The sequence below is a fragment of the Ornithodoros turicata genome, chromosome 6, assembly GCF_037126465.1.
Source record: "Ornithodoros turicata isolate Travis chromosome 6, ASM3712646v1, whole genome shotgun sequence".
In the NCBI taxonomy this organism is placed as follows: Eukaryota; Metazoa; Arthropoda; class Arachnida; order Ixodida; family Argasidae; genus Ornithodoros; species Ornithodoros turicata.
In genome coordinates this window covers 10,364,872-10,380,936 of record NC_088206.1, presented here as the reverse complement: position 1 = coordinate 10,380,936, position 16,065 = coordinate 10,364,872, and the positions used below count along the sequence as shown (strand labels likewise).

Here is a 16,065-nt window from a genome sequence, read left to right as displayed (position 1 = left end):
GTGTTCCTGTCGTCTGCGAAGGAATATATTGTGACTCTGCCGCAGGATATTCTCTGCGGTTTGGAGAACACGGAAAGACATTCCGCAGCTTAGTCACAAGATATTCCGTAGCAGGCGACAGGACCAATGGTGTCGTCTGCTATGTGAGTCATGCATTTCGTGCTCTTCTAACCACGTGGAATACCCTGCAGCTCAGTGGGAAGATCGTCTGTCTCAGATGACAGCACCAGTGGTATCGTCTGCTATGGGGTCATTCCTTTTCGTGCTCTTCTAACCGTGTGGAATATCCTGCAGCTCAGTCAGAAGATATTCTATAGCAGACGACATGACCAATGGTGTCGTCTGCTATGCTTCCGCTTTAACTCTCGATATCTCGGCGCCGTGCGAATGCTCAACATAAGACTCAGCATAATTTAAGTCCCATCAGCAGGCTTTTTACTTTTCCTTCCACTACATGTCTGTAGAATATTCTGCGGGGATGTCCCTCGTATAAGTACACGGTTATAGTGCTTAAAACACCATGGATTAATTCAGATGGCACCCGGATTAAATTAAATAGCATCTGGATATTTTCAGGTGGCGCCCGGATTAAATTGTATGGCGCTCGGATTATTTCAGGTGGCACCTGGGCTAATTCAGATGGCACTTGGACTAAAATGGACGGGAAGACCTGTAGATGAGCCCGTTTAAAGTTGCATTGATCTGTGTTTCTGCTCCCACATGGCCATATCACATCCGAAAAGATTGTAATGAAACTTCGTGCAGATAATTATCACTGCGAAGCTTCAGGTGTGGTTAAGGGAAAATTTATTATGAACGAAATACACAGGCGGTATGCGTACATACACGCACATCTTTTTTGTTTATTTCAGATAGGAACCTGGGTTAGTAAGGTGATGCTGGCAATCACCGCATGACCTGGTTTCCAGATGCTCATTCCTCTTTCATTTCTCTATTTTTTACTGAAACATCGTGGCTTTGTTCATAGGGACGTCCGTGGCATTCTTGTACAATAGGTTTATACACGGTCCTACCCTATAAAAATCTACCCGCCCCAGCATGACGTGCTCGCAAATTACTCAGTACAGGCGGCACATTGTGTTGTCTACGTATAAAGCTCATAAGTGCATCCAATCATGGTATATTTCGAAGTGATTGAGCACTGCAGCGCGAAGTTATAACGCGAAAATGCGATTCCCGTAGTCAACACGATCGAGATGGCGCTGTTGCGAACAGCAGATGGGACGCTGCTCCCCAGGCGGCGACGTGTCGCATGTGCTGTCAGCCCGATGGAACTGCGGTTTTCATTTAACTTTCGTGTAACTTCGCATTTTGCTCCCGAAATGAGTAACGTGAAGAAGGAAATTGCCGACGTAATTAGCAGACAACAACCAAAAGGGATATCGTCTGCTTACTGAAAGACGGTGTAATAACATAACGCGGAGACGTCGCTGCCAAAGCAACAGCTGGCAGGTCTTCCTCTGGGGAGCCGCGTCTCTACTGCGCCTCGCAACACCGCCATCTTCGATGTGTTTTGACTATCGGCATGGCACCTTTTGCGTTATAACTCTGCGCTGCGGTGCTCAATCACCTCGAAATTTATCGTGGTTGAATGTCCTCATGAGAGACAACACAATGTGCCACCTACATTGAGTAACTGGCAAGCACGGCGTGCTGGCACGGGTAGACTTTTATAGGAAGGGGGGGATTTATTGGCAGAAAAAAAGGAAAAGGAAAGATAAAAGGGAAAGGTCAGCCATGCAGCACGCCGGCTTGCTATTCCCTAAACAATAAATAAATAAATAAAAATTAAACAAGATTAATTAAATTAAATTAATTTTATAGGGTAAGACCCTGTAGTACTCTCTAATGAAATCTTGTGTCCGTCCGATCTAAAAAGTACGTTCAGCTTGTGCGCGTGAAATTAGCAACAGCGCATTTATTACAATATGCGTAGAACACACAATTGATGGATAACGACAACGTTAAGCGTGACACAGTCATACGGAACGATACGAATCAATAAAAATCAATCAATCAATCAACTTACGTCCTCATCCACACAATGGCGATGACGATTGCTATAACAAGCAGGGCGCAGGTACCGATGGCAACCGAAATACCTGGGAACATAAAAACAAACTTTGTTGTAATAGACGGAATATTTTTTTTTCGCGATGTTAGTTCAATAACGCAAACAAAATATTAGATAACCACTAATGTTATACTTATTTGTTGTTATTATCACGATGAGGCAAGTAACGTTTTCCTCACCAACGGTCTTCGAGCTCCCAGCATTCGCGCCAGTCTTCGCGTTGAATACTGAAACGCAAGAAACAACAACATTGCAAGGAATCTTGGTTTGCTCAGCTGAGTTCACCTCAGTTTGACAGCTCAAATCCGCTTTGAATGTGAGAGCTATGACTTCCGCCTACTAACGCGTGATGGCAAATTTCTCCGGAACCTGTCATTTCTGTCCTACACAATACTTTACGGGTTTTTTTTTAATTATTATCAAGAACTTCTGTTTTTTTTTCTCGGACGTAGGCGCTGGTAAAGCTCGAAGGTGTGTAAGAGCAGTGTTGACAAAGGTTTGTTTGTTTCTTTGTAAGGGGGAAAAAACGTGGGCGAAATTGAACTTGTCTCCCGACTTGCGAGTAGAGCACCTGAGAAGTATTTTAGGGGCGGGGATTTATGTTGACAAAGGTGTTTCCAATGCACCCATCTGAAAGACTGTTTTTAAATAGTGTATATCTCCCTTAAATGGTGTTTTCTCTCGTGCATGCTCTTTGAAATCGTGCTTTTTGTAGAATGCCCGTATAGAAAAGGGCGTTTTACAAGACACCCGCACCTTCTATGGAGTGAAACTTACACCACAAAGGTGTGCTCTACGGGGGAAGACATTTGCACCAGAAGCGCGTGCAAAAATTAATGTGCAGTTCGCGGATAACTTCTCTATTTCATCAGCGCAGTGTACTTACAATTACTATCAGAAGCTTCAACTTCATTCAGGTCAACCTGCGGAATATCTGTAACATAGAAATGAGGTATTTTGATGCGTCACGTTGTGTAGGTGCACGTACGTATACGTATACGTCGATTACTGGCCAAGTCCGCCTACCTGAGCATCGTGGTTCCTGCCCGCTCCACATACCATCTTCCATGCACTTTCTAATGGGTTCTCCTATGAGCGTGAAATCGTGCAGGCATTCGTATTCAACAATGCTGCCGAAGGTCGTTGTGTGGTTCGCCAGTAATCCACGCCCATTGCTGATCACTGATGGCCTGCCGCAGTCCACAACTGTAACATGAAACGTGTAAAACTGTCATCCTATCTGCAGCTTCACTCTTTCTGCCAGGCTAAGGGGTCGCGACACCTTACATTTTAATGCGTATATTTATGCACATGTATAATGCCTATATATATATATATGCACATAGTTTAAAATGCTATAGCGGCACGAAAAACACTCGTGACGACCGACATTCTCAGCCCCATCTATGCTGAGCAGAGCTGATCCAACGCTCGCTTTCTGCATGCCACGAAACACCTCTTGTCAAGATGCAGCATTACCGTAATTTCACGCGTACAAGCCGCACCGCAGATAAGCCGCAGGGCCCGTTTTTAGGAACGTTTTGAAAACTTTCTGGCAGATAAGCCGCACTCGCAGATAAGCCGCGGGCAATACGACGCGACTGATTTGTGCGACAAGGGAGACCATAGAGAAGGCCATAAACCCTGTGGTCCATACTCCAGGGTTGGCATGGTATACAAGAAGGGGTTCAGCACTAGTGGTCTACCAAGATCGGATTCCCTTGTTGCGTGTTTTTCATGGATCGCTGAGTCAGTGGTCTTCCAGAAGACACCGGGAAGGTCAATCTACTCAAATGGGGACGCGCCCCTGCTATGTAATGTCTGTGCATCGGCAGAGCGGTGCTGTCCCAGAGACACTGTCGGCCCTTTCGTTAAAACCGACAAATGGGGAAGATACCACGAAAAAATAGTCATCAGATAAGCCGTACCGGTGGATAAGCCGCAGAGCGCCCGTTAGAAAAAAAAAATCGCGCATAAGCCGCGGGTAATACGCGTGAAATTACGGGTAATTCATGGAATGCGACTCTGTGTGGCTTTTACAAGTCAGTAGGCGTTACCGCTTAAGACAAGCTAACTCTCCCAGATGCTGTCACTGCGGTGCTCTAGTGGATCTGGAGCACATTCTTCTTCATGGCACACACTACCAACCTTCCCGAATACCGCACTCTCCGGGCCTCTTAGTCAGCTGGACTCTCGTACCTTCTCCCTATCAAAATTGCTTGGCCCCTATCCGAGTCCAGCCCACCAACGCTCTGCCCCCAAAGCTCTTTTGACCTTTCTGGACACAATTGGACTTCGATCCCTCTTGTGAAAGGGGCGCTATCCAGGCGTCATATCCAGGAGTCAGCTCATTATTTCATTCCCCGCATCACCACCAGCAATGGGGTAGAGCATCGCCCCTGGCGATGAAACTCCCCAAGCATCATCTCGCAATAAAGTTGTTGTTGTTGTTCAGCTTGTCCCAGGCCAAATCCAGCCCACCAACGCTCTGTCCCCAAAGCTCTTTTGACCTTTTTGCAAAACGTACGAATTCGATCCTTATTGTGAAGGGGCTCATTATTTCATTCCCCGCATCACCACCAGCAATGGGGTAGAGCATCGCCCCTGGCGATGAAACTCCCCAAGCATCATCTCGCAATAAAGTTGTTGTTGTTGTTGTTGTTCCACTTGTTCCAGGCCAAGGTCCCTGGCCAAATCCAGTCCACCAACGCTCAGTCCCCAAAGCTCTTTTGACCTTTTTGGAAAACGTACGAATTCGAATTCGATCCTTATTGTGAATGGGCTCATTATTTCATTCCACACATCACTACCAGTAATGGGGTAGAGTATCGCCCCTGGCGATGAAGCTCCACATTCATCATCTCAAAATGAAGTTGTTGTTCAGCTGGTGTGAAATATGTTCTGTCTGGTAGGTTTTGGTGACTTCGCCTGTTTGGACTTCGTCTGTTTTGATTTTGACTGTTCATGGTTTATTGATCATTGCTATATTTTTTGGTTGATCTAATATATTATAATGTACACGGTATGGGTATAGAATACTGTGGCCTAAGGCGTAAAACCTAATACCTAACGTGCCAACACAATACACGATTTATCAATACTCTTCCATTGATAACCGAGTAGAATTGAATTTTCTTTTAAAATCTTTAAAAAAAATGTTTCTGCCAAACTTAAATCACCGCAAACAGCGAGAACAGAACTGCCGTGCTTTCCTCCGTTGGTCTCAGAAAGCATCCACTTCAGCTTCTTTCTTTACTGCCTTGTCACGGAGAGGAAAAAAAAAAAGCAGGAAATAAAAAAGACCTACGCAAAATTGATTGCACTCCTCACTGAGGATGATAGCACTTTCTTTCTCATTCGCAGCTTCTTCGACAATATTAGAAACAAGCTTTCCACGAACTTTCCCAAGCAGCACAATGCCCTGAAAGTCGAGTGCAATAGGAGTGGACGGTATGTGCCTTGTCAATGTTCTTTAGTTTCACGAGTCTCTTCAAGGCCTTCCACCTACCCGTCCACCCCTATTGCACTCGACTTTCAGTACATTGTGCTGCTTGGGTTGTCGCCTTTCCAGGAAGTTAGAAAGCTGCAAGATCTTTCGTTATCCTTTTAATTCTGGTAAACAGGGAGATTTTTCCTCGTTCTCCGTCATCATGATCCGTGGTCAATGGGTTATAAATCAGTGCATAATGTAAAAAACCCCGAGACTAGGGAACACGAAGGGACAGACACAAACACGAAGTCTCACCTTCGTGTTCCCTAGTCTCGGGGTTTTTTACATTATGCATCATCTTCACCAGCTCGCTTGCTTCCTAGCCATTTTTTCATTATAAATCAGTGCCCAGGTTTGAAAGGGGAAAAACTTTTCAGTCTTCTAGGAACTGGCGACCGTGAAATTAAAACATACACTAAATCGCGTATTGGAGCAGACGTAAAAATATAAACGTATGTAGAAGCGAAACAAAGGGAAATAATTTTACAATCGCGGTCGCAGAGGTTGGACAAGAAAAAACAAAAACAAAAGAAAAAACGTGATGCCATTAATGTTTGATATACGGAAGGCGTCACTGTGACCAACGAATTTTCAATGTCATTCTACGAACATCCTATAGCTTACCTGCAAAGGTATAATTTACAGTGGCGACGTCGCAATCAATCATAATTCAGGGACTAATGCAGGGGTCATTAATAAGACGTCATGGCTTGTTAGATATGCCTCATTAACCTGGGATTCAATTTCAATTCTTTTTTTTTTTTAGATGCTGACTTGCTTCTCTCCCATTACAAATGGACTAAACGACGTATAGGAATATGTCAGCGTTGCTTTTCGAGAGCAGCAAGCTTCTATGTGTTAAGTACACCGGTGTAATATTTTGCAAAATAGCCGATATTTTTGACTTGACGCAAGGTGGGGTATGTATTGTCATCAACTCAAGTTTAGGTGTCATCACGTTCAGGACCACCCTCATTAGCAAGCACCAATGTGTACTTTGCCTAACTAAAATGCAGTCAACGCATCATCATTGTCGGGCCTGTCAATTACGTTCTTTTTTTTCTTTTTTTTTTTTTGCGGCTACAAAGGTTATGTAGCACGGACTACCCACGGCACAAAATTCAAAACGGCGCTTGGCGACAACAGCTTTTTTCTTGCTCTGCTTGGCTACGGCTCACAGCAGCCAAATTGTGTTTCAGACCGAAAAATGCTGCATTCGTAGTGCAGTCGTCACTCCGCAGTGACTGCGTTTACAGCGCGAGGAGAGTGCACTTCACATTACAGTTTCAAGCCCCAGGGTACAGATTGGTTCTTTGTAGAGGATTCCTATTCAGCAAAGCAGTACAGTTTTCTCAGAGTGAACTTTCACATTTCACCTGGAACATTAGGATGTCGAAGAAATTGTTGCCGGGGGGCGGGAAGCTGCGTTACCAGGTGGAGTATGATGATTATGGTGATTTATCCGGTTTCCCGGAGCAAAAATACATTTATGCTAAACACTCTTCTGTGCGCCTGAGCAGCTTATGAGCCGCATCAGTTCAGCCCACGTGCAGCAGTAATTATCCGCTCCGTCGAACTTCGCAGCGATCTTGGATGCGTTGAACGGAGATCCATGCATGAACGTATAGGAAAAAAGTTCAATGGGAGAAACAATTCGATAACAGCAAAAAAAAAAAACTATATGAGACACTGTATGAGAAAAAGCATCCGGGAATGCAAACAAACCTTGATGGTGGGGACCTTAGGAGCAGTGTAATTTACGTAGAAAAAAAAGACAAAAGAGAGGGAAAACGTGTGAGAGAGAGAGAGAGAGAGAGAAACGTAAGCTCAGTTTATGGCACGAACAGTCCTCGGCTCACTCTAACACTAAGCGGAGACAGCTCGCTCTGCACTTGAGTAAGTGGGACGGAACGTATGCATTTCGGTCGGGACAGCCTGAGACGTCGAATAAAGCGATAATTCGAACGGAACGTTGGGATGCAGCCAAAGAACACGGACATAGATTAGACGAGTAACGTAGACAGAACTTCTGCGAACTCGCAACGTCGCTCGAAATCCTGCCCCGTCTGTCAAGCTGTCCACCAGGAGTCACCACCATGCATAATATTTTCGCGCTGCGGTGCGTTATAGCAGTGCAATCGAATTTACAAAAAAAAAAAGAAGAAAAAGAAAAGAAAACAGTCGTTGAAAGCAGCCGCAGACGGCCGACACGATTCACGCGTGACGTATTGGAAGCTCCGTGCCTTGTTTCTTTTTGTTTGTTTGTTTGTTTTGTTTTGTTTTGCTTCTTGGCAGCTTACACACTGCTTATGCATCCTTGAGCTGTGCCGCTGTGCGTCACCGGTCACGTGAGGGGAGTAGCATGCGTCACGACGTCCTCTTGCTCTGCGACGCGCTCTTTTTTGACGAGGAGAATTATCCGAAGGTGGGGGGGGGGGGCGGAACAGAGCACTCGGGCTCGCTGTGTAGGTCACCTACCCTCGTCGTTCTTTCGCAGGAACTCATTTTATACATGGGAGAACACTCTGCACGGAAAAAAAAAATAAAAAAGTGGGTGTGACCTCAGAGCCCCTTTGAAAATAATGAAGCATATACATTTGGTCATCCCCTTTCTGATCGCATCCAGAAGGGTGTGCATGAGACCCATACGGTAATGTTCGGCATGGTTTCTCCGGTTGGTTTGTCCCCGGTGTCGTCTGCTTCGCCGTTCGTGCCGCAACGGCAAGTCCTTTCACCATCACCACCACCACCGTTCGTGCCGCAACAAGACCTTGATAAATACGCCGACTTTCGGTTACCAGTGTGAGTGCTGGCATGACCGTGTTCCGAGGAACACGGTGTTACGCTCCTCACTGTACAAACACGTACGACGCCAACCAGGCATTCCACGAGCCGATCTGAGACCTCTCCTCGACCAGCGGACGCCTCGACCAGCGGCCTCTCTGCCGCTCCCTGATTGGCCTTGTCCGCGTCAAAGGGCGCTCACTGATTGGCCTTGTCCAAGTGATGTTTGCAGAGAGGGAACTCCGTTATGCTCTCAACATCCGTCGGCTGCTCTTGCCATGAATTGCATCAAATTGCACAGAAAAAAACTCCACTAACTCGCGTCGGATTTTTGGCGTCATTGTCGGTGATGAACGACGAGTATAGAATGACACTGTAGTTTCGGAATCGACCACGACGGATGCGACGGTCCCTCTGATTGGTAGAAACATCATCCAATCAGTTCAAACCCGCTGAACTAAGTTCCGACACGTGTACCCGCAGTATATCTACCCGAGCGTAGATAATCAACGTATTGTTCCAATCAACGCAGCCCAACGTGCACTGATACAGTTATCTCGGCAGGCTTCCAAAAATCTCTCTGACTAGCGGATCATTGTGCTGAGCCGTAACCCACGCTTGGTCGAGGGGGGAGGGAGGATACGTGCACATTAACGGACATGTACAGGTTGGGACAAAAGTTTACGGAACACGCGACCAGCTTACTTTTTCTTCGGTGCGACACCCTAGCGGTCGCCGGAAGCGGGTGAGTTAACTGTTTCGGAGGGATGGGAGTGTGCGCTGTTAGCGACACACAGTGGTAGTTCCGGTGTCGTTTGGGTGTGTAAGGGAAGTGGAAGCTACCGCTGTGGGTCGCCAACAGCGCACCCTTACAGCCCTTCGAAACAGTGAACTCACCCGATTCCGGCAGCCGCTAGGGTGTCGCACCGAAGAAAAAGTACGCCGCTGGCGTGTTCCGTAAACTTTTGTCCCAACCTGTACAGCCAAGGGCTCCGACGGAGTGCGTTTGCCCGAGACCGAAGGATCCGAAAGTCTGATGTTGGGACAACGGCCAGACTGCACGATGTAAAACTTGCCGGACTGTAAACGAATCCTGTAAACAATTCCCTGCAAACAATGAACAAATGGTTTCCGATGTCGCACACTGCATCCAGTCCTTTCTGTCGGGTAATTAATCTTGGCGCAAAGAGACTGGATTTTCAGGAGTACTCTCATGGTGCCACACTAGATCAGAAAAAAAAAATCAAAATAGATAAAGCACTTACGCTGGCACAACGGGCTGTCGCCGCTCCATAGCCCGTTTGACTGGCATACCCTCGTTCCCAGCCCTTCAAGTTCATAACCAGGGGAGCAGGAGTACTCGACCGACGCTCCCACGGCGTCGTTGGTGAATTTGATTAGCGTCCAACCGTCTTTCGGTTGTGGCTTTGCGCAACGAACCTCTGAGGAAAGAGTACGTAGTGAATGCATTACTGGGGCTTCTTCGGGAAGCGGCGTGTGGTGTTTGTCATTTCACTGCGTGTTTATTTTTGTTATGGGAAAATGTATTATGTATGGAATACACGAGCTGTAGTCAACACAAACTAAATCGATTGCAACAGGACAATTTAGAGACTGGAATGACCAAGTAACCACACGCGAAAGCCCAGACACCTATACAGGACATAACTATTCACACTATACGGGTTGAAAATGTGACATTTGTTCGAACATGTTTTAGCGATTGTTATGCATGTTAACACTGTTATGCATGCGATGGTGACAGCGGCGAGGTTGATCGAAACCGATGTTGATGAAGTAGAAGAATGTCACCTCTGTTTCCTTCCGCATATTGCTGATACAAGTGACGTTGTGTCATTTGGCATGACTTACTTTGCGACCCAGGACTGTTCTAATATAAGGAGACACACATTATCATTTCATTCATATATTTTTCGCTCTCTCTGTGATCGTCACGGGGGTGGGGGGTGGGGGGAGGTGACGTGGGGTCGTCACAGGGCACGATGGTAATGTGCTCACGCGCCACACAAGGATTGGGAGCTACGTCGACAATCGCCAAGAAAGCTTCAGTCTACAAGTATTGGAGTTGCAAGCTAGACCTGATCCCGCCGCTAAATAACGAAGAAAGAAACACAACGCAAGCCAGCTGAGTTGAGTTGAGTTCATTAGAAAAGAAAAAAAAAAGGAGAAATGGGCACTCATTACGAGAGCCGGCTACTTCAGATCATTTAGGAAAGCACAAATGGCTATCTACAATAAAACCAATGAGTGACAAAGAATCTCAGTCAGACACTTACACACACTGTCCACACACGCTGTCCACACACACTGTCAGTCACGCTGTGTTCACCAACTGATGTGCTGGAGCCAGCTGACGTGCTCGATGTAGAAACCTATCCCTGAGTTTCGTAGAGAAATGAGAACGACCACACACACACATAGAACTGTGGTTTTTAGAATTTGCTGATTTGAGTTCTGCATGGGTGGACGTTCTCATTTCTTTGCCGAACTCGGGGACATGTTTCTATAGATTCGTTTAATCACATCTCCATATTTTCCATTTTCTTTCTAATCTAATCTAATCTCGTCAACGTATGTAACCCAGTCTTCTTTTACCTGGTCGCGCAGAGGGAATATTGGGACATAAATGGGTCGAAACTGTGACATTTGTTCGAACAGTTTCTTGCCAATCTATTCAGACAACATGTTTTTAACATTGTTGCTAAGAAAGGCACGGTGTGCAATGTCTTCTGAACCCCTTCGCATGGACCTGGCAATTTGTTGCTACAAGTTCAGGTTTTAGCAGCTGGTACTGCAACGTAAAAAAAAAAAATTAAAAAGTCCTGCGTTTCCTGTATGCATAAGAAACGTCACTTTCGTTTCTTGGAGAAGTTCACCGAGGGACTTCACATTTAAATTATTACCACCGAAAGCCACTGATGCGTGGCGAGCGAAATAACCACCGATTTTTCGCACGGAATTTCTGAAAAATGAAACATCGTTACGTGGAAACCATGCTAACGTCAGGTAACATAGTAGGCAGATACCGTTGATAAGGTGATCGCGCCTATCGGAATCAACTGCAGTCGTGCGTGACTCACAGTCTTGTCCAGTGATTGGTTCCGGTTGATACGGTTCGACACAAACCACGCCGTCAACGGTTTGCTAAATCGCTCTAGTTAATGGAGGGTTTTAGCGGACCGTTGATAACGTGGCTTGCGTCGAACCGTATCAACCGGAACCAATCAGTGGATAAGATTCTGAGTCACGCAACACTGTGATTGGTTCGGATAGGCACGTTACCCTTACCAACGGTATACTAAAAGTAACTACTAATACCATCTTCCCCTTGTGGACCATCTTCTTGCCACTCTCTTCTGCTTCGGGTATACTAACGGATACTGCGGCGTGCTGCATTTATTCCAAGTATTTTATTAGCTCAAAACATTGAGATATCCTTCAAATGGCATGTGCATTTGCAATGCAAGTGCCCCCTAACTTGATTCGAATAATTATAGAACGTTTTTACTGGTTTGTCTGTTCAGACAAAGTGGAGAGTTCCTGGCCCAAGCAAGTGCGTATTCCGTACTCCTATAGTGGTCTACCCAGTGCACTTACCGAGACACAGTGGTTCCGGTCCGCTCCATGTTCCGTTCTCGAGGCAAAGTCTGCGCGGAGCTCCATCCAGCTGATAGTTGACGTCACATTCGTATTCAACCGTGCTGCCATAGTGAGTAGAATTCGTTGATAGGAGCCAATGTCCGTTGCTGATAGGCAGAGGAAATCCACACTCGACATCTGCAAGGTTGACACACGCAAGCCATGTGGTTCACGACAGTGACAAGACAATATATCTCTTCATTTACCGAAATTATGATAAAAAGATAAAAACACTTTGCAATACTAAAAAGAAACATGTTTCGACAGAGTGATACTGAAAAAATGAATGCTTATCACATGGATGATGATGACGATGATGAGAAAAAGTGGAGACGAACGTTTACCCACGCTGTCCATCTTGTCTTTTTCAATCTGTCCATTTTGTCCATTTTCAAATAATGGGTTTGCGAGATAAGATGCGGTTGCGCTTAATTTGTGAATCCTCGGTAGAAGAATAATGTCTCTGTCAACGGCGGAGTAGGATGTATTGATCCAAGTCTGAGAACTAAATGACTCTGGGTGATGTCTCTGATAGGTCTTTCCCGTATCAAGCACTTATTAAGGGCTGCGTGACGCCTTTGTTATGGAGTTGATTGATTGGTTGACTGGTAAAAGAAAAATATTGGAGATTTTATAGTCCCTAACCACTCGGGACTGGCTACGAGAAAATTTATTCAACACGAAAAGCAACTGATCAACCAAGACGGCGACCAAGACGGCAACCAAGACAAAGACATTATATTCTGCTTCAAATCACTTTTCACTAGAAGTGTTTTTTTTTCTGGCTTTTTACACTCTTTTTAAAAAAAGAAGTCGAAGGATTTGAAAGATTCGTGCATTCGTAGAACCTTCCTTGGATTCAGATTCGGATTCACAAAATTTTGGATTCGTCCCATCTCTACATCTTCTTCTTCAGCCACAAAGGAAATGGCCCTTAGCCACACAGGGCGATTGGTCAGGAGTATGAGACGTAGGGGGGGGGGGGGGGTAGATAATAGTTCCAGGTTAGTTATTAGTGACTGTTCAGTTATTAGCGATTGCCACCGGCAGAACAGATCTGTCTCTTCTTCTTGACTTCTCTCCCCACGTATCTTCTGATTGCGTTACGAACAGCAGAAATTGGTTGGGGGAGCCTTTTGCTTTCAGGCCGTGTTTTTCTTAACTGCCTTGACCTGCAATGCCCTTATGGGAAGGCATCTACTGTAGCGATACCGCACCTGGAATTGGAGCCGTGTGCCACTTACAGCCGGCTCTCTTCTGAGAAGCGGCGTCGCTCGCGGTTATGAGCGATCCGAGAAATAGCGCACCGTCAGACCGTGATGTTGAAAGCGGTGGTCATTTTCGCGCTCCCGTTATTGCCGTGGTATGGAGTAGCCCGCTTCCACGTTTTCTTTTTCTTTTTTTTTCTTTTTCGCTTGCTCACTCACTCACTCCGTTATTGCCCGTGCGGTCTCTCGATGTTAACTCCCCGAGTAAAATTTCTGCCCGATCGACTTTGAGCAAGAGGGTACATTATTGCTGCACTTTTTGTTGCTGCGTTTATCTAATGTATACGTGACCTTAGTTATGGTTTTTGTGGAGGCACACCCCAGCGGGGCGCTGAATAGCCGCCCTCGACGAGGTTTCGCTCTCCTTCTGAACTCCAGCTATAAGCGTAGTCCGCTGAAGCGTGCTCCGCGGTCAGAAAATACATATTCCCCCCGCCCCAAACGGGGCGGGGGGAATATGTTTATTAAAAAAAAAAAAGAAAGAGAAAGCGGGGAAAGGTTAGATCCAGGGGGGATTCCTTGCATAATATCGCGCGTGTTGTGGGCACCGGCCTCTGCGATGGCTGTGGGTGTGCATCGATGTGGACCTGCGTTCCACATTTTACAACGAAGCAGGTATATAGAGGCGTAGGAAATCGCCACCGCGAATACCATAGCCATGACTTCTCACGTGATACTCGAGGCATAAGTGAATGCTTTGCACTTCCCGTGATTCATTCTCTTTCTTTTTTCTTATTATCGTCGGTGAGGCCAAGTTGAGTTAACTTGCGTGTTGTCTTTTCTTTTTCTCTCGTCCAATTTGCTTGGGAGCGGTAGGGCACGTTCGATCTAAAACACAGCGGTAATCTAGTTACCTCTCACAAGCTGAAGCCGCGGGGTGCTTTTATATTAGCATACATTAAGACCTAATACGGAAACCACAACTATTTATGTTCCGTTACTTGAAAGGCGAAGAGCGGGACCATATACGTCCTCAAATATGCGCATTTCGTATAGTGTCGTTGCCCATTTCAGTATGTGGTTGTACCGAATTACCATGAACGGTCCGCTACAGTGTCGCCCCTGGCGATGAAACACCCCAACTATCATCAGCAAAATAAGGTTGTAATATGTAACCTGTTACTCGCGGTGTGACCTTTGCATTCACCCACCTTGTAAGTAGGGTGTCATTTCCTTTCTTTCCTTCCTGTTTTTTTGTTTTGTTTTGTTTTTTGTTGTTGTTGTTTAATCAGACTCCTCCCGATTTTTCGGAGCAGTTTCGGATCAACTCGGTCGAGTTATTTCTTCGAAAATTCGCCGTATATAATTCGACCCTTGTCTTATATCTCATATTCACTATTTTATAGTGAATAAAAGTGATATCGCTCATGAAACGCTCGCACAGACGTAACACAGAACTGCTCCCTTTTATGACATTATTAATGGCTGGGATCGTAATGTAACATCAACTTCACTGCGTTAGTATGACTAAAGAAAACTCTCGACCTGTTTAGGCGCTTGCTTTGTGCATCTTTGCTGAAATGTTAGGATCGTAGTGCATGGATGTGCAATCTTAGGTGAATAACCTTCAATGTTTTCGACTGTATATTATGCTTTATGCACACTTTGTGACGTCAACGTTGCTGAGTAATGTCCCTGCGTAAAATGATGGAACGTTCTGGATGGGTCCGGTAGAAACATCGCATGAATACCCTGAAAAATGTTTTGCAGACGGCTTTCGGACATCCCGACCAAATCTACGAATTAGTATAGAATGCACAAAAAATTACATTGAAGCTTTCTAAAAATTTAACAATCATGTACAAGCTTTCGCGTGGTGGACCACGCGAAAGCTTGTACACCATTGTTCAATTTTGAGACAGTCTCAGTGTCATTTTCTAAATGCTTTACAGTCATCTCGGACTTCACTCACGATTATACCCAACCGTCTGATGATATGTAAATACATTTAAACATCAAGTGCACTCCATTCAGCCGTGAAAGACAAAGCCCATTTAGGTGAAAATAAAATGTCGATTTATTGTTTTGCAAGTCCTTATGCTGACTGTTTTTGCGGTTCGCGTGGCGTACTGCCCTGACTGTCCTCGTTAAAAAAGCGCAGGAGGCGGATATCGCACGGCTGCTTCTCCAGCGTGCACTACTGCTGTGCAGTGAAAGCACGCTTTACAGGAGACCTACATGGATGGAAGGACAAGGAGACTCCCACTACTGTCACTTCACTTTCTACTTGTGTTCTGCACTAAAGAAGAAAAAAAAAAAAAAAAGAACGGGAATATGGTATCGTTAACTAGTGGTTAAATTCGCGTCTTGGATGGCATGTTGTAGTCTATGTTTCCGGTTATTCTGGCCCAGATGGAGAGCAGCATACACTGCTCTCGGGACCAGGATTCCCCGCGCTAGCTTCGAAACTATTTAATCCCGAAAGCATGAAAATTAAGGGCCAGGCAAATGCTGCAGCCACATTTTATTTTATTTCATTTATGGTCTATTCCTTTTATTTGTTCAGATGAAAAGCTTGAGCGGGCCCACCTAATCCCGGGGACTTGTCGTGATCATATTTGAGTATGATGAATTAATAAAGCTGATGGGGAGCTACTATCGTCTCCCAGCTTCGTTTTCCGTACTTCGGAACGCACACGCAACAAAGGCGGACATCAGACCGGCAGAAGCTCCTGGGTTGAATGTCTCATCAAGCCCCTCAACAATTTTCCATTTGTCAGCTCGGCCCTTAAACCGACTTTTTTAAAAAGTAGCTCATTAGTCTGATC

General features: G+C 45.5%; 2 protein-coding genes across 2 annotated transcripts in view; one reads left to right on the top strand and one right to left on the bottom strand.

The window, feature by feature from the left end:
• LOC135399034 (uncharacterized) overlaps positions 1-16,065 on the top strand; it is a 291,504-nt gene that overhangs the window by 89,475 nt on the left and 185,964 nt on the right. The gene's annotated exons all lie outside the window — the stretch shown is intronic.
• LOC135399033 (sushi, von Willebrand factor type A, EGF and pentraxin domain-containing protein 1-like) overlaps positions 1-16,065 on the bottom strand; it is a 155,344-nt gene that overhangs the window by 6,040 nt on the left and 133,239 nt on the right. Inside the window, exons 16-21 of the mRNA XM_064630673.1 lie at positions 11,988-12,167; positions 9,635-9,811; positions 3,122-3,301; positions 2,982-3,029; positions 2,275-2,322; positions 2,051-2,123 (exon numbers count right to left, since the gene is read on the bottom strand). Coding sequence (XP_064486743.1) covers positions 2,051-2,123; positions 2,275-2,322; positions 2,982-3,029; positions 3,122-3,301; positions 9,635-9,811; positions 11,988-12,167 — 706 coding nt within the window. The remainder of the gene's footprint in view (positions 1-2,050; positions 2,124-2,274; positions 2,323-2,981; positions 3,030-3,121; positions 3,302-9,634; positions 9,812-11,987; positions 12,168-16,065) is intronic.